Source organism: Hemitrygon akajei, chromosome 22 (assembly GCF_048418815.1).
Source record: "Hemitrygon akajei chromosome 22, sHemAka1.3, whole genome shotgun sequence".
NCBI lineage: Eukaryota > Metazoa > Chordata > Chondrichthyes > Myliobatiformes > Dasyatidae > Hemitrygon > Hemitrygon akajei.
This window is the reverse complement of record NC_133145.1, coordinates 11,236,371-11,259,957: the sequence shown is the minus strand read 5'-3', so window position 1 is coordinate 11,259,957 and position 23,587 is coordinate 11,236,371. Positions and strand designations below refer to the sequence as shown.

The window sequence follows — 23,587 nt, the reverse complement described above, 5'->3', positions numbered from 1 at the left end:
GTAACTCACACCCCGGACTATCAGAGTGTCCAATCGGACCCCAGACCCGTCACACAGTAACTCACATCCCGGACTATCAGCGTGTCCAATCGGACCCCAGACCCGTCATACAGTAACTCACATCCCGGACTATCAGTGTGTCCAATCGGACCCCAGACCCGTCACACAGTAACTCACATCCCGGACTATCAGAGTGTCCAATCGGACCCCAGACCCGTCACACAGTAACTCACATCACGGACTATCAGCGTGTCCAATCGGACCCCAGACCCGTCACACAGTAACTCACACCCCGGACTATCAGCGTGTCCAATCGGACCCCAGACCCGTCACACAGTAACTCACATCCCGGACTATCGGCGTGTCCAATCGGACCCCAGACCCGTCACACAGTAACTCACATCCCGGACTATTGGCGTGTCCAATCGGACCCCAGACCCGTCATACAGTAACTCACATCCCGGACTATCAGTGTGTCCAATCGGACCCCAGACCCGTCACACAGTAACTCACATCCCGGACTATCAGAGTGTCCAATCGGACCCCAGACCCGTCACACAGTAACTCACATCCCGGACTATCAGAGTGTCCAATCGGACCCCAGACCCGTCACACAGTAACTCACACCCCGGACTATCAGCGTGTCTAATCGGACCCCAGACCCGTCACACAGTAACTCACATCCCGGACTATCAGCGTGTCCAATCGGACCCCAGACCCGTCACACAGTAACTCACATCCCGGACTATTGGCGTGTCCAATCGGACCCCAGACCCGTCACACAGTAACTCACACCCCGGACTATCGGAGTGTTCAATCGGACCCCAGACCCGTCACACAGTAACTCACATCCCGGACTATCAGAGTGTCCAATCGGACCCCAGACCCGTCACACAGTAACTCACACCCCGGACTATCAGAGTGTCCAATCGGACCCCAGACCCGTCACACAGTAAATCACATCCCGGACTATTGGCGTGTCCAATCGGACCCCAGACCCGTCACACAGTAAATCACATCCCGGACTATCAGAGTGTCCAATCGGACCCCAGACCCGTCACACAGTAACTCACACCCCGGACTATCAGAGTGTCCAATCGGACCCCAGACCCGTCACACAGTAAATCACATCCCGGACTATTGGCGTGTCCAATCGGACCCCAGACCCGTCACACAGTAACTCACACCCCGGACTATCGGCGTGTCCAATCGGACCCCAGACCCGTCACACAGTAAATCACATCCCGGACTATCAGAGTGTCCAATCGGACCCCAGACCCGTCACACAGTACCTCACACCCCGGACTATCAGAGTGTCCAATCGGACCCCAGACCCGTCACACAGTAACTCACATCCCGGACTATCGGCGTGTCCAATCGGACCCCAGACCCGTCACACAGTAACTCACATCCCGGACTATCAGAGTGTCCAATCGGACCCCAGACCCGTCACACAGTAACTCACACCCCGGACTATCAGCGTGTCCAATCGGACCCCAGACCCGTCACACAGTAACTCACATCCCGGACTATCGGCGTGTCCAATCGGACCCCAGACCCGTCACACAGTAACTCACATCCCGGACTATTGGCGTGTCCAATCGGACCCCAGACCCGTCATACAGTAACTCACATCCCGGACTATCAGTGTGTCCAATCGGACCCCAGACCCGTCACACAGTAACTCACATCCCGGACTATCAGAGTGTCCAATCGGACCCCAGACCCGTCACACAGTAACTCACATCCCGGACTATCAGAGTGTCCAATCGGACCCCAGACCCGTCACACAGTAACTCACACCCCGGACTATCAGCGTGTCTAATCGGACCCCAGACCCGTCACACAGTAACTCACATCCCGGACTATCAGCGTGTCCAATCGGACCCCAGACCCGTCACACAGTAACTCACATCCCGGACTATTGGCGTGTCCAATCGGACCCCAGACCCGTCACACAGTAACTCACACCCCGGACTATCGGAGTGTTCAATCGGACCCCAGACCCGTCACACAGTAACTCACATCCCGGACTATCAGAGTGTCCAATCGGACCCCAGACCCGTCACACAGTAACTCACACCCCGGACTATCAGAGTGTCCAATCGGACCCCAGACCCGTCACACAGTAAATCACATCCCGGACTATTGGCGTGTCCAATCGGACCCCAGACCCGTCACACAGTAAATCACATCCCGGACTATCAGAGTGTCCAATCGGACCCCAGACCCGTCACACAGTAACTCACACCCCGGACTATCAGAGTGTCCAATCGGACCCCAGACCCGTCACACAGTAAATCACATCCCGGACTATTGGCGTGTCCAATCGGACCCCAGACCCGTCACACAGTAACTCACACCCCGGACTATCGGCGTGTCCAATCGGACCCCAGACCCGTCACACAGTAAATCACATCCCGGACTATCAGAGTGTCCAATCGGACCCCAGACCCGTCACACAGTACCTCACACCCCGGACTATCAGAGTGTCCAATCGGACCCCAGACCCGTCACACAGTAACTCACATCCCGGACTATCGGCGTGTCCAATCGGACCCCAGACCCGTCACACAGTAACTCACATCCCGGACTATCAGAGTGTCCAATCGGACCCCAGACCCGTCACACAGTAACTCACACCCCGGACTATCAGCGTGTCCAATCGGACCCCAGACCCGTCACACAGTAACTCACACCCCGGACTATCAGCGTGTCCAATCGGACCCCAGACCCGTCACACAGTAACTCACATCCCGGACTATCAGAGTGTCCAATCGGACCCCAGACCCGTCACACAGTAACTCACACCCCGGACTATCAGCGTGTCCAATCGGACCCCAGACCCGTCACACAGTAACTCACACCCCGGACTATCAGCGTGTCCAATCGGACCCCAGACCCGTCACACAGTAACTCACACCCCGGACTATCAGAGTGTCCAATCGGACCCCAGACCCGTCACACAGTAACTCACATCCCGGACTATCGGCGTGTCCAATCGGACCCCAGACCCGTCACACAGTAACTCACATCCCGGACTATCAGAGTGTCCAATCGGACCCCAGACCCGTCACACAGTAACTCACACCCCGGACTATCAGCCTGTCCAATCGGACCCCAGACCCGTCACACAGTAACTCACACCCCGGACTATCAGCGTGTCCAATCGGACCCCAGACCCGTCACACAGTAACTCACACCCCGGACTATCAGAGTGTCCAATCGGACCCCAGACCCGTCACACAGTAACTCACACCCCGGACTATCAGCGTGTCCAATCGGACCCCAGACCCGTCACACAGTAAATCACATCCCGGACTATCAGAGTGTCCAATCGGACCCCAGACCCGTCACACAGTAACTCACATCCCGGACTATCAGAGTGTCCAATCGGACCCCAGACCCGTCACACAGTAACTCACATCCCGGACTATCGGCGTGTCCAATCGGACCCCAGACCCGTCACACAGTAACTCACATCCCGGACTATTGGCGTGTCCAATCGGACCCCAGACCCGTCACACAGTAACTCACATCCCGGACTATCAGAGTGTCCAATCGGACCCCAGACCCGTCACACAGTAACTCACACCCCGGACTATCAGTGTGTCCAATCGGACCCCAGACCCGTCACACAGTAACTCACACCCCGGACTATCAGAGTGTCCAATCGGACCCCAGACCCGTCACACAGTAACTCACATCCCGGACTATCGGCGTGTCCAATCGGACCCCAGACCCGTCACACAGTAACTCACATCACGGACTATCGGCGTGTCCAATCGGACCCCAGACCCGTCACACAGTAAATCACATCCCGGACTATTGGCGTGTCCAATCGGACCCCAGACCCGTCACACAGTAACTCACACCCCGGACTATCAGAGTGTCCAATCGGACCCCAGACCCGTCACACAGTAACTCACATCCCGGACTATCAGCGTGTCCAATCGGACCCCAGACCCGTCACACAGTAACTCACATCCCGGACTATCAGAGTGTCCAATCGGACCCCAGACCCGTCACACAGTAACTCACATCCCGGACTATCAGAGTGTCCAATCGGACCCCAGACCCGTCACACAGTAACTCACACCCCGGACTATCAGCGTGTCCAATCGGACCCCAGACCCGTCACACAGTAACTCACACCCCGGACTATCAGAGTGTCCAATCGGACCCCAGACCCGTCACACAGTAAATCACATCCCGGACTATTGGCGTGTCCAATCGGACCCCAGACCCGTCACACAGTAACTCACACCCCGGACTATCGGCGTGTCCAATCGGACCCCAGACCCGTCACACAGTAACTCACACCCCGGACTATCAGAGTGTCCAATCGGACCCCAGACCCGTCACACAGTAACTCACATCCCGGACTATCAGTGTGTCCAATCGGACCCCAGACCCGTCACACAGTAACTCACACCCCGGACTATCAGCGTGTCCAATCGGACCCCAGACCCGTCACACAGTAACTCACACCCCGGACTATCAGAGTGTCCAATCGGACCCCAGACCCGTCACACAGTAACTCACACCCCGGACTATCAGCGTGTCCAATCGGACCCCAGACCCGTCACACAGTAACTCACACCCCGGACTATCAGCGTGTCCAATCGGACCCCAGACCCGTCACACAGTAACTCACACCCCGGACTATCAGAGTGTCCAATCGGACCCCAGACCCGTCACACAGTAACTCACATCCCGGACTATCGGCGTGTCCAATCGGACCCCAGACCCGTCACACAGTAACTCACATCCCGGACTATCAGAGTGTCCAATCGGACCCCAGACCCGTCACACAGTAACTCACACCCCGGACTATCAGCCTGTCCAATCGGACCCCAGACCCGTCACACAGTAACTCACACCCCGGACTATCAGCGTGTCCAATCGGACCCCAGACCCGTCACACAGTAACTCACACCCCGGACTATCAGAGTGTCCAATCGGACCCCAGACCCGTCACACAGTAACTCACACCCCGGACTATCAGCGTGTCCAATCGGACCCCAGACCCGTCACACAGTAAATCACATCCCGGACTATCAGAGTGTCCAATCGGACCCCAGACCCGTCACACAGTAACTCACATCCCGGACTATCAGAGTGTCCAATCGGACCCCAGACCCGTCACACAGTAACTCACATCCCGGACTATCGGCGTGTCCAATCGGACCCCAGACCCGTCACACAGTAACTCACATCCCGGACTATTGGCGTGTCCAATCGGACCCCAGACCCGTCACACAGTAACTCACATCCCGGACTATCAGAGTGTCCAATCGGACCCCAGACCCGTCACACAGTAACTCACACCCCGGACTATCAGTGTGTCCAATCGGACCCCAGACCCGTCACACAGTAACTCACACCCCGGACTATCAGAGTGTCCAATCGGACCCCAGACCCGTCACACAGTAACTCACATCCCGGACTATCGGCGTGTCCAATCGGACCCCAGACCCGTCACACAGTAACTCACATCACGGACTATCGGCGTGTCCAATCGGACCCCAGACCCGTCACACAGTAAATCACATCCCGGACTATTGGCGTGTCCAATCGGACCCCAGACCCGTCACACAGTAACTCACACCCCGGACTATCAGAGTGTCCAATCGGACCCCAGACCCGTCACACAGTAACTCACATCCCGGACTATCAGCGTGTCCAATCGGACCCCAGACCCGTCACACAGTAACTCACATCCCGGACTATCAGAGTGTCCAATCGGACCCCAGACCCGTCACACAGTAACTCACATCCCGGACTATCAGAGTGTCCAATCGGACCCCAGACCCGTCACACAGTAACTCACACCCCGGACTATCAGCGTGTCCAATCGGACCCCAGACCCGTCACACAGTAACTCACACCCCGGACTATCAGAGTGTCCAATCGGACCCCAGACCCGTCACACAGTAAATCACATCCCGGACTATTGGCGTGTCCAATCGGACCCCAGACCCGTCACACAGTAACTCACACCCCGGACTATCGGCGTGTCCAATCGGACCCCAGACCCGTCACACAGTAACTCACACCCCGGACTATCAGAGTGTCCAATCGGACCCCAGACCCGTCACACAGTAACTCACATCCCGGACTATCAGTGTGTCCAATCGGACCCCAGACCCGTCACACAGTAACTCACACCCCGGACTATCAGCGTGTCCAATCGGACCCCAGACCCGTCACACAGTAACTCACACCCCGGACTATCAGAGTGTCCAATCGGACCCCAGACCCGTCACACAGTAACTCACACCCCGGACTATCAGCGTGTCCAATCGGACCCCAGACCCGTCACACAGTAACTCACACCCCGGACTATCAGAGTGTCCAATCGGACCCCAGACCCGTCACACAGTAAATCACATCCCGGACTATTGGCGTGTCCAATCGGACCCCAGACCCGTCACACAGTAACTCACACCCCGGACTATCGGCGTGTCCAATCGGACCCCAGACCCGTCACACAGTAACTCACACCCCGGACTATCAGCGTGTCCAATCGGACCCCAGACCCGTCACACAGTAACTCACACCCCGGACTATTGGCGTGTCCAATCGGACCCCAGACCCGTCACACAGTAACTCACACCCCTGACTATCAGCGTGTCCAATCGGACCCCAGACCCGTCACACAGTAACTCACACCCCGGACTATCGGCGTGTCCAATCGGACCCCAGACCCGTCACACAGTAACTCACACCCCGGACTATCAGAGTGTCCAATCGGACCCCAGACCCGTCACACAGTAACTCACATCCCGGACTATCAGTGTGTCCAATCGGACCCCAGACCCGTCACACAGTAACTCACACCCCGGACTATCAGCGTGTCCAATCGGACCCCAGACCCGTCACACAGTAACTCACACCCCGGACTATCAGAGTGTCCAATCGGACCCCAGACCCGTCACACAGTAACTCACACCCCGGACTATCAGCGTGTCCAATCGGACCCCAGACCCGTCACACAGTAACTCACACCCCGGACTATCAGAGTGTCCAATCGGACCCCAGACCCGTCACACAGTAAATCACATCCCGGACTATTGGCGTGTCCAATCGGACCCCAGACCCGTCACACAGTAACTCACACCCCGGACTATCGGCGTGTCCAATCGGACCCCAGACCCGTCACACAGTAACTCACACCCCGGACTATCAGCGTGTCCAATCGGACTCCAGACCCGTCACACAGTAACTCACACCCCGGACTATTGGCGTGTCCAATCGGACCCCAGACCCGTCACACAGTAACTCACACCCCTGACTATCAGCGTGTCCAATCGGACCCCAGACCCGTCACACAGTAACTCACACCCCGGACTATCAGAGTGTCCAATCGGACCCCAGACCCGTCACACAGTAACTCACACCCCGGACTATCGGCGTGTCCAATCGGACCCCAGACCCGTCACACAGTAACTCACACCCCGGACTATCAGAGTGTCCAATCGGACCCCAGACCCGTCACACAGTAACTCACATCCCGGACTATCAGAGTGTCCAATCGGACCCCAGACCCGTCACACAGTAACTCACATCCCGGACTAGTAGAGTGTCCAATCGGACCCCAGACCCGTCACACAGTAACTCACATCCCGGACTATCAGCGTGTCCAATCGGACCCCAGACCCGTCACACAGTAACTCACACCCCGGACTATCAGCGTGTCCAATCGGACCCCAGACCCGTCACACAGTAACTCACATCCCGGACTATCAGAGTGTCCAATCGGACCCCAGACCCGTCACACAGTAACTCACACCCCGGACTATCAGCGTGTCCAATCGGACCCCAGACCCGTCACACAGTAACTCACATCCCGGACTATCAGAGTGTCCAATCGGACCCCAGACCCGTCACACAGTAACTCACACCCCGGACTATCAGAGTGTCCAATCGGACCCCAGACCCGTCACACAGTAACTCACATCCCGGACTAGTAGAGTGTCCAATCGGACCCCAGACCCGTCACACAGTAACTCACATCCCGGACTATCAGAGTGTCCAATCGGACCCCAGACCCGTCACACAGTAACTCACATCCCGGACTAGTAGAGTGTCCAATCGGACCCCAGACCCGTCACACAGTAACTCACATCCCGGACTATCAGCGTGTCCAATCGGACCCCAGACCCGTCACACATTAACTCACATCCTGGACTATCAGCGTGTCCAATCGGACCCCAGACCCGTCACACAGTAACTCACACCCCGGACTATCAGAGTGTCCAATCGGACCCCAGACCCGTCACACAGTAACTCACATCCTGGACTATCAGCGTGTCCAATCGGACCCCAGACCCGTCACACATTAACTCACACCCCGGACTATCAGAGTGTCCAATCGGACCCCAGACCCGTCACACAGTAACTCACACCCCGGACTATTACAGTTTATTTTAAAGACATGGAGTTGTACTTGTTACAGCACTAATTGGATGAGATGCATTTACCTCGCACTCTCTCATAGAGCAAGATTTATTGAAAAGCATATAAAGTCAATGGTGATATTTTATATGTTTGGGTTGGATGAACGGTTTCTACTGTGTGAATTCAATGTATCAACTTTCTCTCTGTGTTTTTAAAAGTTATAAGTGTCACAAACTGTACCTTGGAATGGGTGATTGGGGTTATAGGAGATATCCTGCAGATAGCTGGTGATGTAAGGGGTGAGGTTGTTTGTGCAAGAGTAGTAGCCCAGGAAGATGTAGAGAATCCTCCAGCCCTTTACGCAGCTTTCACTGTGGAGAAACATAATGCGTCAGATCTTTTCTTTTCAAATGTGGCTGGAAAGCACTGATTCTTGATTCTATCGGTTACCCAGCCTCTTAACTGGCCCATCCTTTTACATTTAGCACCAAACATTAATTATCAGAGCAGAGTTTTCAAACATGATCAAGAATGATCAGCATGGTTAATTGACTGTTTCTTTTTTAATCCAAGTACACTGCTAGTTGACAAGGTACTGCACCCGGTGTCCGACCAATCTCAGTATGGAGAAACACACATAGCAACCGAGTGACTGGGATACCTCCCATAACCAAATATTTCTAATACATCTTCTGAAGAGGTACTACTGGTGGGATACCATACATTTTAATTGTTTATAGTCATAATTATTTGCCACTTTTTGGGGTAATTGTATTTAGATTGAGAAATCTCAAATTCTGTGATCAGAAAATGTCCACAAAAATTTGCCTTGCACGTTTTGGGTTAATAACAACACAAAACAGGAACAGTCATGTCCCTGCCCAGTACACAATCCTTGCTGGATTGATGGTCTCAGCCCAAAGTGCCAACCATTTATTCCTCTCCACAGATACTGCCTGACCTGCTGAGTTTCTGTTTTATGTTTGTTACTCTGGATTGTCTTTGACTGTTACAAATAATGCTTTAGCCGACTGAAATAATGTAACACCAGGGAGTGAACACTGTTAGCAATTCTGTTGCAGGCTCTCGCCCATGAGTCTAGCAGACTGTTTCCAATTGGGACATTTACAGCGAGCAGACAGAGGAGACTTTTGCCCCATTAGTCAAGTGTGGTTGAGGTTCCAGTACATAGTATGGGAAGCGATTCTAATCCACTGCCATGGGCAACAAGACAAGACAAAGAAGCAAGCACTTAAGAGTAGAGTGCAACTGAGATGCATGTTGTATTTCTGTCCATACAGAATAATTAACAATAGATTCATGAATTGTCAAACATTAATGAACGATGTAGAAAATTCAAACATGATTTTTTTAAATTGTTGAAAACACTTAGCAGGCCAGGCAGCATCTGTGGAGGGAGAAACCAAAGATGAAGAGTCTTTGAACTGTACTGATAATTTGTTTTCTTTTCCTATGTCTGCAGATATTTGGATTTGAAACTGGGAGTCTTACATTCAATTAGGTCGAATTCTGTGTTTGCTGAGTGCCCTCTGTTACCCTAATTCCAGCCTATCCAGACAGTAGGCAGAAGCTTCAGATAAGGGGGCTTGACACTCAACAACTTTATCACAGATCACATTTGGCCCTTTCCCCACTAGGGTTTGCTGGAAAGGCTTGCTGATCTAACAACTGGCCCGGGAATACATTTACCATTTCAGCACTGACCCTGAGCTGAATTTGGTAGACATTCCTCCAGAAGCCTACAAAACATCATGGATACAGCCCAATCCATCCCTCCATATCCACACAGAGTGCTGTCACAGGAAATCAGCTTTCACCCTCCATATCCACACAGAGCTGTCACAGGAAAGCAGCTTTCACCCTCCATATCCACACAGAGCTGTCACAGGAAAGCAGCTTTCACCCTCCATATCCACACAGAGCGCTGTCACAGGAAAGCAGCTTTCACCCTCCATATCCACACAGAGCTGTCACAGGAAAGCAGCTTTCACCCTCCATATCCACACAGAGCTGTCACAGGAAAGCAGCTTTCACCCTCCATATCCACACAGAGCTGTCACAGGAAAGCAGCTTTCACCCTCCATATCCACACAGAGCGCTGTCACAGGAAAGCAGCTTTCACCCTCCATATCCACACAGAGCTGTCACAGGAAAGCAGCTTTCACCCTCCATATCCACACAGAGCTGTCACAGGAAAGCAGCTTTCACCCTCCATATCCACCCAGAGCTGTCACAGGAAAGCAGTTTTCACCCTCCATATCCACACAGAGCGCTGTCACAGGAAAGCAGCTTTCACCCTCCATATCCACACAGAGCTGTCACAGGAAAGCAGCTTTCACCCTCCATATCCACACAGAGCGCTGTCACAGGAAAGCAGCTTTCACCCTCCATATCCACACAGAGCGCTGTCACAGGAAAGCAGCTTTCACACTCCATATCCACACAGAGCTGTCACAGGAAAGCAGCTTTCACCCTCCATATCCACCCAGAGCTGTCACAGGAAAGCAGTTTTCACCCTCCATATCCACACAGAGCGCTGTCACAGGAAAGCAGCTTTCACCCTCCATATCCACACAGAGCGCTGTCACAGGAAAGCAGCTTTCACCCTCCATATCCACACAGAGCTGTCACAGGAAAGCAGCTTTCACACTCCATATCCACACAGAGCTGTCACAGGAAAGCAGCTTTCACCCTCCATATCCACACAGAGCTGTCACAGGAAAGCAGCTTTCACCCTCCATATCCACACAGAGCTGTCACAGGAAAGCAGCTTTCACCCTCCATATCCACACAGAGCGCTGTCACAGGAAAGCAGCTTTCACCCTCCATATCCACACAGAGCTGTCACAGGAAAGCAGCTTTCACCCTCCATATCCACAGAGAGCGCTGTCACAGGAAAGCAGCTTTCACCCTCCATATCCACACAGAGCGCTGTCACAAGGAAAGCAGCTTTCACCCTCCATATCCACACAGAGCTGTCACAGGAAAGCAGCTTTCACCCTCCATATCCACACAGAGCTGTCATAGGAAAGCAGCTTTCACCCTCCATATCCACACAGAGCTGTCACTGGAAAGCAGCTTTCACCCTCCATATCCACACAGAGCTGTCACAGGAAAGCAGCTTTCACCCTCCATATCCACACAGAGCTGTCACTGGAAAGCAGCTTTCACCCTCCATATCCACACAGAGCTGTCACAGGAAAGCAGCTTTCACCCTCCATATCCACACAGAGCGCTGTCACAGGAAAGCAGCTTTCACCCTCCGTATCCACACAGAGCTGTCACAGGAAAGCAGCTTTCACCCTCCATATCCACACAGAGCTGTCACAGGAAAGCAGCTTTCACCCTCCATATCCACACAGAGCTGTCACAGGAAAGCAGCTTTCACCCTCCATATCCACACAGAGCTGTCACAGGAAAGCAGCTTTCACCATCCATATCCACACAGAGCGCTGTCACAGGAAAGCAGCTTTCACCCTCCGTATCCACACAGAGCTGTCACAGGAAAGCAGCTTTCACCCTCCATATCCACACAGAGCTGTCACAGGAAAGCAGCTTTCACCCTCCATATCCACCCAGAGCTGTCACAGGAAAGCAGTTTTCAACCTCCATATCCACACAGAGCGCTGTCACAGGAAAGCAGCTTTCACCCTCCATATCCACACAGAGCGCTGTCACAGGAAAGCAGCTTTCACACTCCATATCCACACAGAGCTGTCACAGGAAAGCAGCTTTCACCCTCCATATCCACCCAGAGCTGTCACAGGAAAGCAGTTTTCACCCTCCATATCCACACAGAGCGCTGTCACAGGAAAGCAGCTTTCACCCTCCATATCCACACAGAGCTGTCACAGGAAAGCAGCTTTCACACTCCATATCCACACAGAGCTGTCACAGGAAAGCAGCTTTCACCCTCCATATCCACCCAGAGCTGTCACAGGAAAGCAGTTTTCACCCTCCATATCCACACAGAGCGCTGTCACAGGAAAGCAGCTTTCACCCTCCATATCCACACAGAGCTGTCACAGGAAAGCAGCTTTCACCCTCCATATCCACACAGAGCTGTCACAGGAAAGCAGCTTTCACCCTCCATATCCACACAGAGCTGTCACAGGAAAGCAGCTTTCACCCTCCATATCCACACAGAGCTGTCACAGGAAAGCAGCTTTCACCCTCCATATCCACAGAGAGCGCTGTCACAGGAAAGCAGCTTTCACCCTCCATATCCACACAGAGCGCTGTCACAAGGAAAGCAGCTTTCACCCTCCATATCCACACAGAGCTGTCACAGGAAAGCAGCTTTCACCCTCCATATCCACACAGAGCTGTCATAGGAAAGCAGCTTTCACCCTCCATATCCACACAGAGCTGTCACTGGAAAGCAGCTTTCACCCTCCATATCCACACAGAGCTGTCACAGGAAAGCAGCTTTCACCCTCCATATCCACACAGAGCTGTCACTGGAAAGCAGCTTTCACCCTCCATATCCACACAGAGCTGTCACAGGAAAGCAGCTTTCACCCTCCATATCCACACAGAGCGCTGTCACAGGAAAGCAGCTTTCACCCTCCATATCCACACAGAGCTGTCACAGGAAAGCAGCTTTCACCCTCCATATCCACACAGAGCGCTGTCACAGGAAAGCAGCTTTCACCCTCCATATCCACACAGAGCGCTGTCACAGGAAAACAGCTTTCACCCTCCATATCCACACAGAGCGCTGTCACAGGAAAGCAGCTTTCACCCTCCATATCCACACAGAGCGCTGTCACAGGAAAGCAGCTTTCACCCTCCGTATCCACACAGAGCTGTCACAGGAAAGCAGCTTTCACCATCCATATCCACACAGAGCGCTGTCACAGGAAAGCAGCTTTCACCCTCCATATCCACACAGAGCGCTGTCACAGGAAAGCAGCTTTCACCCTCCATATCCACCCAGAGCTGTCACAGGAAAGAAGCTTTCACCCTCCATATCCACACAGAGCTGTCACAGGAAAGCAGCTTTCACCCTCCATATCCACCCAGAGCTGTCACAGGAAAGCAGCTTTCACCATCCATATCCACACAGAGCGCTGTCACAGGAAAGCAGCTTTCACCCTCCATATCCACACAGAGCTGTCACAGGAAAGCAGCTTTCACCCTCCATATCCACACAGAGCTGTCACAGGAAAGAAGCTTTCACCCTCCATATCCACACAGAGCTGTCACAGGAAAGCAGCTTTCAACCTCCGTATCCACACAGAGCTGTCACAGGAAAGCAGCTTTCACCCTCCATAACCACACAGAGCGCTGTCACAGGAAAACAGCTTTCACCCTCCATATCCACACAGAGCTGTCACAGGAAAGCAGCTTTCATCCTCCATATCCACACAGAGCTGTCACAGGAAAGCAGCTTTCACCCTCCATATCCACACAGAGCTGTCACAAGGAAAGCAGTTTTGACCCTCCATATCCACACAGAGCTGTCACTGGAAAGCAGTTTTCACCCTCCATATCCACACAGAGCGCTGTCACAGGAAAGCAGCTTTCACCCTCCATATCCACACAGAGCTGTCACAGGAAAGCAGCTTTCACCCTCCATATCCACACAGAGCTGTCACAGGAAAGCAGCTTTCACCCTCCATATCCACACAGAGCTGTCACAGGAAAACAGCTTTCACCCTCCATATCCACACAGAGTGCTGTCACAGGAAAGCAGCTTTCACCCTCCATATCCACACAGAGCTGTCACAGGAAAGCAGCTTTCACCCTCCATATCCACACAGAGCTGTCACAGGAAAGCAGCTTTCACCCTCCATATCCACACAGAGCTGTCACAGGAAAGCAGCTTTCACCCTCCATATCCACACAGAGCTGTCACAGGAAAGCAGCTTTCACCCTCCATATCCACACAGAGCTGTCACAGGAAAGCAGCTTTCACCCTCCATATCCACACAGAGCTGTCACAGGAAAACAGCTTTCACCCTCCATATCCACACAGAGTGCTGTCACAGGAAAGCAGCTTTCACCCTCCATATCCACACAGAGCTGTCACAGGAAAGCAGCTTTCACTCTCCATATCCACACAGAGCTGTCACAGGAAAGCAGCTTTCACCCTCCATATCCACACAGAGCTGTCACAGGAAAACAGCTTTCACCCTCCATATCCACACAGAGTGCTGTCACAGGAAAGCAGCTTTCACCCTCCATATCCACACAGAGCTGTCACAGGAAAACAGCTTTCACCCTCCATATCCACACAGAGCTGTCACAGGAAAGCAGCTTTCACCCTCCATATCCACACAGAGCTGTCACAGGAAAGCAGCTTTCACCCTCCATATCCACACAGAGCGCTGTCACAAGGAAAGCAGTTTTGACCCTCCATATCCACACAGAGCTGTCACAGGATAGCAGCTTTCACCCTCCATATCCACACAGAGCTGTCACAGGATAGCAGCTTTCACCCTCCATATCCACACAGAGCTGTCACAGGAAAGCAGCTTTCACCCTCCATATCCACACAGAGCTGTCACAGGAAAACAGCTTTCACCCTCCATATCCACACAGAGCTGTCACAGGAAAGCAGCTTTCACCCTCCATATCCACACAGAGCACTGTCACAGGAAAGCAGCTTTCACCCTCCATATCCACACAGAGCTGTCACAGGAAAGCAGCTTTCACCCTCCATATCCACACAGAGCTGTCACAGGAAAGCAGCTTTCACCCTCCATATCCACACAGAGCTGTCACAGGAAAACAGCTTTCACCCTCCATATCCACACAGAGCTGTCACAGGAAAGCAGCTTTCACCCTCCATATCCACACAGAGCTGTCACAGGAAAACAGCTTTCACCCTCCATATCCACACAGAGCTGTCACAGGAAAGCAGCTTTCACCCTCCATATCCACACAGAGCTGTCACAGGAAAGTAGCTTTCACCCTCCATATCCACACAGAGCTGTCACAGGAAAGCAGCTTTCACCCTCCATATCCACACAGAGCTGTCACAGGAAAGCAGCTTTCACCCTCCATATCCACCCAGAGCTGTCACAGGAAAGCAGCTTTCACCCTCCATATCCACACAGAGCTGTCACAGGAAAGCAGCTTTCACCCTCCATATCCACACAGAGCTGTCACAGGAAAGCAGCTTTCACCCTCCATATCCACTCAGAGCTGTCACAGGAAAACAGCTTTCACCCTCCATATCCACACAGAGTGCTGTCACAGGAAAGCAGCTTTCACCCTCCATATCCACACAGAGCTGTCACAGGAAAACAGCTTTCACCCTCCATATCCACACAGAGCTGTCACAGGAAAGCAGCTTTCACCCTCCATATCCACACAGAGCTGTCACAGGAAAGCAGCTTTCACCCTCCATATCCACACAGAGCGCTGTCACAAGGAAAGCAGTTTTGACCCTCCATATCCACACAGAGCTGTCACAGGATAGCAGCTTTCACCCTCCATATCCACACAGAGCTGTCACAGGAAAACAGCTTTCACCCTCCATATCCACACAGAGCTGTCACAGGAAAACAGCTTTCACCCTCCATATCCACACAGAGCTGTCACAGGAAAACAGCTTTCACCCTCCATAACCACACAGAGCTGTCACAGGATAGCAGCTTTCACCCTCCATATCCACACAGAGCTGTCACAAGGACCCCACCATCCAGGTCTTGCTCTCTTTTCACTGCTCCCATCAGTTTCAGGAACCTTAGGACCCACGCTGCCAGGTTCAGGAACAGTTATTACCCCTCAGCCATAGGGTCTTGAACCAGAGGGGATAACTTCACTCAGCTTTACTCACCCCAACACTTAACTGCACATAACCTCTGGACTCAATTTCAAGGACTGTTCATCTCAGGTTCTGAATATTTATTGTTTACTATTTATTATGTTTGTATTTGCACAGTTTGTTGTCTTTTGCACATTGGTTGTTTGTCCATCCTATTGGTTGCAGTCTTTGTGTTTGTTTATACAGGTCCACAATCCCTTATCTGAAATTCTGAAATCCGAAAAGCTCCGAAAACCATTTTTTTTTTTTGTGGAGTGTGGACCGTGTTGTAACAAGGCTTGTTTGGTGTGCCAACAGCTGACATCACTCAGGTGTGATGTGGAAGCACTAAGAGGTCAGTTGTGGCTCAGCGCTCATACTGGTTACACCTGCATTTGCTGTTCGCTGATATTTTGTATTCACTATTGACTTTGTGTTTAATTTCACTGTGAAAATGTCAAAAAGAGCTGCAGATACCCCTATGGGTAACAATGAGAAAAAGAGAAGGAAGCATCTATCATTATCAGTAATGCAGAAAGTGGAGTTATTGCAGAAGCTTGATCGCGGTGTGTCTGTGCTGTGTCTTACTGAAGAATATAGTGTTGGACTTGAACAACTGGCCTTGAACAATGTGCATTTATCAGTAAACAAGAGATTATGGCAGATTACTCAGTCAAAGAGAGGTTGCTTAGACATAAACCTATGTTAATGAGACAGGCGACACTTGAAGAAGTCTTTAAAAACGCTGTCTATCGTCGTGCTGCTTCATAACTTGAGAATCCTGTTCCTGGCCCATCAGGTACCTGTAGAGTATTTAACTCTGCTTGCCAGACGTAATGCAACTTAATTAGAGGCACCTGTATGTATTTAGCTTAGTTTGAACCTGTATATGTCCTAGAGTATTTACGTTCTACTTTTATTCCAATAAGTCATTTACAATGTTTTTGATTCGGTTCATTTGAAGCTGTTTATTTTTATGTTTTATTGAATGTTTTTGTTGGAAATAAAATGTACTAGTATATTTATGGTCTATAATTATCCCACTGTTTCATTTATCAGTATATTACTCGAAAAATAAACTGTAATAGTATTTGTAAAAGAGCGCGGATTGGGAAAACCTGGAAGTTCTCTCTCCAGCACTTGTTGTTCGAGCATGTACAGACTTTTTTTCTTGTCATTATTCCCTAAACAATACAGTATAATAACTACTTACATAGAATTTGCATTGTATTAGGCATTATAAGTAATCTAGAGATGATTTAAAGTATACGGGAGGATGTGCGTAGGTCCGGAGCTCCCCCGAGTCTTAAAGTCCACCTGCACTGAGACAGGTTAATTATCAATATAGTTATCAATTTTCTGAAATCCAAAAAATTCAGAATTCCAAAATGGAACTGGCCCCAAGGATTTCAGATAAGTGATTGTGGACCTGTACTAACTGTGAATACCTGCAGTAAAATGAATCTCAGGTTGTATATGGTGACATATACTTTGAACTTTGAAAGAGTTCTGTAACAAAATACTCAGGATGAAACATTGCAGGCAAGGCCAGCATCTAGTGCCGTTCTCAAACTACAACTGTGTTGGTGAGCTGATGCCTAGAACAGTTGTCATCTCTGGCTGCTACATCTTATAATACAATCACATGCATTTTAAATAGTTATTTTCCTCCCAATTTAGTATAATCCTATCTTCCACCTCAGTCCTCTTCCCACAAATCAAGTTTTTCCCAAGTATTGAACTGGCCTTCAAAGCACCTCTGATTAAGGATTATTATTTTGCAGCAGATCCTCTGACGTGTAGCTGTAATGAAACTCAACCACAGTACCTGACAGTGCACAACAGATGTACAGTACTCGCACTGCGATCCTCGGGTGCTGGACTACCATCCAAGATGTGAAATTGGGGCCACATTTTATTTATTTATTTGATTGTTATTTATTCCATGAAATACGCATGGAATAGGCCCTTCCGGCCCTTCGAGCCATGCCACTCAGCAACCCTCGATTTATCCCTACCCTAAACACGGGGTTGTTTACAATGATCAATTAACCTACCAACTAGAACATCTTTGGAATGTGGGAGGAAACTGGAGCACCTGGAGGAAACCCACGCGGTCATGGGGAGAACCTAGAAACTCCTACAGGAGCGGTGGTACAATAGAGCAGTCTGCTAGCCACTACGCTACCATGCTGCCCCAGTTACTTATACAGAGACTCTGCCCTGTGCTGGGTAGGGTTCCATCAGAATTCTGAGCACTTACTTCTTGGGGTTGTCTGTGATTTGCTTGATGATCTGACAACAGACTTCATCCAGTAGCGATTCTTCCTTCTTGCACAGCTATGAGAAAGCAGAAGGTGGCAACCCGCTCATTAGATTCTGTAGGCAAAGTTTCAAACATTAAATTTAAGTAACCTCGGCTGTGTATCTTCTCATGCTGCTCAAGCCTTCCTGAAAGCCCATGCAGTGGGCAGGCATTGGTTGGCCTTTGGCCTATGAAAGCATTTGGTCTAATCCTCACAGAAAACTCTCCAAACTCATTTTCCATTGGCTAAAGTTAACGTTCTTCAAGTGTAGGTGCTAACTGAAAGTTTACTGGCCTAACCCTACCTGCAAGCTGATATTTACTTACGTAACTTCCAGATCTTCCCAGTCACCAGGCACAAGATTGAATGGTGAAAGGCCTCGACAGAGTGGATGTAGAGAGGACGGTGGGGCTGCCTAGGACCAGAGTCCACGTCCTCAGAATAGAGGGGCGTCCTTTTAGAATGGAGATTAGCAGGAATTTCTTTAGCCAGAGGGTGGTGAATCTGTGGAATTCTTTGCTACAGGCATCAGTGGAGGGCAAGTTTTATGTACATTTAAGGCAGAGGTTGATAGGTTCCTGATTGGTTAGGTCATGAAGGGATACAGGGAGATGACAGGAAATTGGGGCTGAGAATAAAATTGGATCAGCCATGATGAAATAGCAGAGCAAACTTGATGGACGAAGTGGTTTAATTCTGTTCCTATATCTTACAGTCTTATTTACATGACTCCTATATTAATCTATCTATGAAGGTTCTCAGTTGTTCAGGTTGTTGTATATCGAGCAGTAGTAAATCAAGGCAACTGGACGCTGTGTTGTCCAGAAGATGTTTCGCCACTCATCCGAGAGGGTTCTTCAGTCCTGATCCATGGTGGGTAGTTTTCCTTCTTTGCATGAATGGAGGTGTGAACTGTTGTGGAGACACTGGGGTAGAGATGTCAGGACTACATTGTAAGTAGCTATAGGTGGTGTCGTACCCCACCCCCTCTGCTCAGGGGTTGGGGTACAACACACACACAGATCCACACAAATCAGTTTGTCTCTCATCACCCACCAGATCATAGGTTGGGGGCTATCAGAAAACTACATCACCGCACTGAGAATGTGCCCACCAACATTACAGCTAAAAACAAGGAGTGCAAGTATTTGAGAGAAGCCTTGAAAGCTTGCGACTACCCTGACTGGGTCTTCATCAAGATAGCAACAATCACCAGCAGGGGCATCAGCCCAACAGATGCAAAGCAGATGGAAAAATATAGTCATTCCATATGTAGCTGGAGTTTCAGAGAAACTCAGAAGGATTTTCAACAAACACTAAATCCCTGTGTTTTTAAAGCTACAAACACACACAGACAGAAACTAGTCCGCCCCAAGGATCCTACACCCAGACATAAACAGGGCAATATTGTATATGCTATCCAATGCAATGGAAACTGCACAGATCTGTACATCAGCGAGACTTAACAACCTCTTCACAAACATTTCACCTAACATAGGAGGGCTAACACCTCAGACCAAGACTCGGCTGTATATCTACACCTAAAGGACGAGAGACACTCTGTTGATTATAACAATGAGCATATTTTGGACAGGGAGGACAGGTGGTTTGAAAGAGGGGTTAAAGAAGCCATCTTTGTCAAACTGGAAAACCCATCCCTGAACAGAGGGGGTGGGGTATGACTCCACCAATCAACTACTTACAATGCAGTCCTAACATCGCCACACCAGCATATCCATAACAGCTCATACCTCCATTCGTGCAAAGTCTAATGACCCTCTCATTACCTCTACGACTCTTAATGACTCTCATGTGATTGCTATACCTTTAAACAACTCACAGCGTATATAAGCTGGAAAACTACCCACCGTGGATCAGAACTGAAGAAGCCTCTTGGATGAGTGGCAAAATGTCTTCTAGACACCACAGCAAGTCCAGCTGCCTTGATTTACTACTGCCTTCCCTACATTAATCCCCTTTTTTGTCTCTCCACATTCCCATCAACTCTCCCCAGATCCTACTACTCATCTACAAAGTAGGCACATGTCACAGTGGCCAGTTAACCTAAAATCCCCTTCCATGAGGCAGCTATTATTTTTGAAATGTTGGATGCGTGGATTGGTCACCATTTTCTTCAGCAAACATTTGTTTCTTTAAAATTCCTTGAGACTGAACTCCATGATCCTTTCTCCAAGCACACCCAGTGGCCTTGGCAGACTGTGAGTGGGGTGGTAGTGAACGGTGGACGTGCTATAGAACATTTCAGGCAAGTGTTGCTCTGTATGAGTCCAACGTACCTTCAGGATACTCTCTAAGCAGTCAATATCGGACTGTTTCTTCTTCAAAGGCTGGTCTCCCATAAACCTCATAACAGCTACAGAGAAACAAGAGTTAGAACTTCCTAGCATCTATGCATAGTTTCTTTTGTTTGTATTTTGAATATCAACTGAAAATTTCAATCTCACTTGATTAGAAAGTAGAAAACAATGTGCTTATGGTTTGTTATTATTTGACACAACCTTCTCATTGCTCAAAATCATTGAAAGGTCTTTGACCTGAAATTCGACAATTTTTCTCTTTCTCCCGATGCTGTCTGATCTCCTAAGCAATTCCAGCACTTTCTGTTTTTTAATCAATGAAACATATTTACCTTCTGTTGTTATTTAACCCAAACCTGTCAATCTTAACTTTCAAAATTGTCTTTCATTCAATTAAAACACTCTTACTACTAAGGTGGATCACATTGCCATTAATCTGAGATCTGCTTCAATTATTCCCAAACCATATTAGAATCAAACACTTTCATTATGAATGTGTCCATCCCTCACACAACTGCCATTCCATCAAACTGTACAAAACCCCTTCAAATGTCTCACTGATTCTTGAATAAAACTCACCCATGAAATTCTGTGTAGCAAGTTCATTCAATTCATTGCCAACAAGATAAAGCAGTGACTGCTGGATGGGAACCTAGAACAAGAATTATGGGTTGAATAAATCTTCGAAAATTGTCTAGCCTATACAATATTTTTTGTTTCTTGTTTCTTTCTCATGGATATTTGGGGTAAAATACATTTATCAATGAGTTACACACACAAAATGCTGGAGGAATTCAGCAGGCCAGGCAGCATCTAGGAAAAGAGTACAGTTGACATTTGGGCTGAAAACCCTTTGGCAGGACTGAAGGAAAAAGGGTGAGTAGTAGATTTAAAAGGTGGGGGGAGGGGAGAGAGAAACACAAGGTGATAGGTGAAACCTGGAGGGGGGAGAAATGAAGTAAAAAGCTGGGAAGTTGATTGGTGAAAGAGACAGAAGGCAATGACAGAAAGAAAAGGGGGGAGGAACACCAGAAGGAAGTAAAGGGCTGGCAAGGAGATAAGATGAGAGAAGGAAAAGGGGATGGGAAATGGTGAAGGAGTGGGGGGGCATTATCGAAGTTTGAGAAGTCGATGTTCATGCCACGAGGTTGGAGGTTACCCAAACAGAATATAAGGTGTTGTTCTTCTAACCTAAGTGTGGTCACATAATGACAGTGAAAGAGGCCAAGGAATGGACATATCGGAATGGGAATGGGAAGTGGAATTAAAATGGGTGGCCACCCGGAGATCACACTTTCTCTGGTGGATAGAGCGTGGGTAAAATGTTGCCTCACTTGGAAGGACTGTTTAGGGCCCTGAATGGTAGTGAGGGAGGAGGTGTAGGGACACTTGTTCCACTTGCAGGAGGGAGATCAGTGGGGAGGGATGAATGGACAAGGGATTCGTGTAGGGAGCAAACCCTGCGGAAAGCAGTAAGTGGGGGGGGGGGTGGTGAGGGAAAGTATGCTCGGTGGTGGGCTCCCTTGTTTATCAATGAGTTCGCATTTTCTCATTGTCTGCTTAAATAAATAACTAATCAGTCCTTTGTGAAATCAGCACCCATCTAATTCTGGAGATTAACTCTGTGGTTAATGGGAGAAAGTCTAATTTTTAATTTGTAATGAAATGAATGATAGTTTGAATGTGTGGATGTAGCTAACAAGGCAATCCTAACTTAATTTAGTTAAATGTACCTTTCTTTTGCAACTTTAATAAAAGATATTCTAAAGTCTAGTGAACTATATGTTATATGGTGCCAGAGTAATGTACTGTATGTGTCACGTCTTTTTAAAGCAACGTGCAAAGATATCAGTGTCTGCAGCCAGCACTTTGTTGATTTCCTTCCTGGTACTTCCACAGCATTGTGCAACACCGAAACAACAGAGTCCACACCAACACCCATGTATCTAATTACAGTACTTCCGTTTAGTGTTTCCCCAAATTTTCCCCCAGGTTTTACTGCCCGGCTACATGCTAATGGCAATTTGCAGTGACCAATTAATGTACCTACACAAACATCTTTGGGATGTGAGAGGAAATTGGAGTGTTCAGTGTATATCGATGTGATCATGCAAACTCTGCACAGACAGCACCAGAGGAGAGGTCAGGGTTAGTCACTGGAGACGAGAGGCAGCAGCAGCTCCATCAGCACCACTGGGTTAGCTTTATGTCCACAGCCTTTGTTAATCATGCATCTCTTTAAAACCTCTACCAAACTTGTATTTTTTGAGTGCTTAGCTTGCCTTTTCACTTCAGAAATATTAATTCCTATTTGTCAAGCCACAGTACTGTGGCAGTTAGCGCGATACTTTTACAGCTGGGAGTGTTGGAGTTTGAAGTTCATTTCTGGTGCCATCTGTAAGCAAGTCTGTATATTCTTCCCATGTGTGAGGGTTTTCTCTTGGTGCTCCAGTTTCCTCCCACAGTCGGTTAATAGGTGATTATAAACTGTCTCGTGATTGGGCGAGGGTTAAATAGGGTTGCTGGGTGGGGTGGCTCCTTGGGCCAGAGAGCCTGTTCTGGGCTGTATCTCGAAATAATGAAACATACAGATACAAATACAAGCACTTTCATTCCCTCACTATTTGTGTTCACTTACCTTCGTGTGTCTGACCAAGTAATTAGGTTTCTTTTCTTCTGCACTCATATTCTTCAATTCAGGTCTGTAATCAGTGGCAGAAAAAGGCAAACTTACTGACACACAGTTCCCGTTACAGCACATTTACAGAACCAAAGTTAGCCAC

The 23,587-nt window shown here is 49.5% G+C and overlaps 1 protein-coding gene across 1 annotated transcript in view; it reads right to left on the bottom strand.

The window, feature by feature from the left end:
• The window catches only part of myo15b (myosin XVB), a 452,296-nt gene that overhangs the window by 40,219 nt on the left and 388,490 nt on the right, over positions 1-23,587 (bottom strand). The window contains exons 56-60 of the mRNA XM_073026589.1: positions 23,443-23,506; positions 21,384-21,456; positions 20,784-20,860; positions 18,444-18,520; positions 8,644-8,774 (exon numbers count right to left, since the gene is read on the bottom strand). Of these exons, the coding sequence (XP_072882690.1) occupies positions 8,644-8,774; positions 18,444-18,520; positions 20,784-20,860; positions 21,384-21,456; positions 23,443-23,506 (422 nt within the window). The remainder of the gene's footprint in view (positions 1-8,643; positions 8,775-18,443; positions 18,521-20,783; positions 20,861-21,383; positions 21,457-23,442; positions 23,507-23,587) is intronic.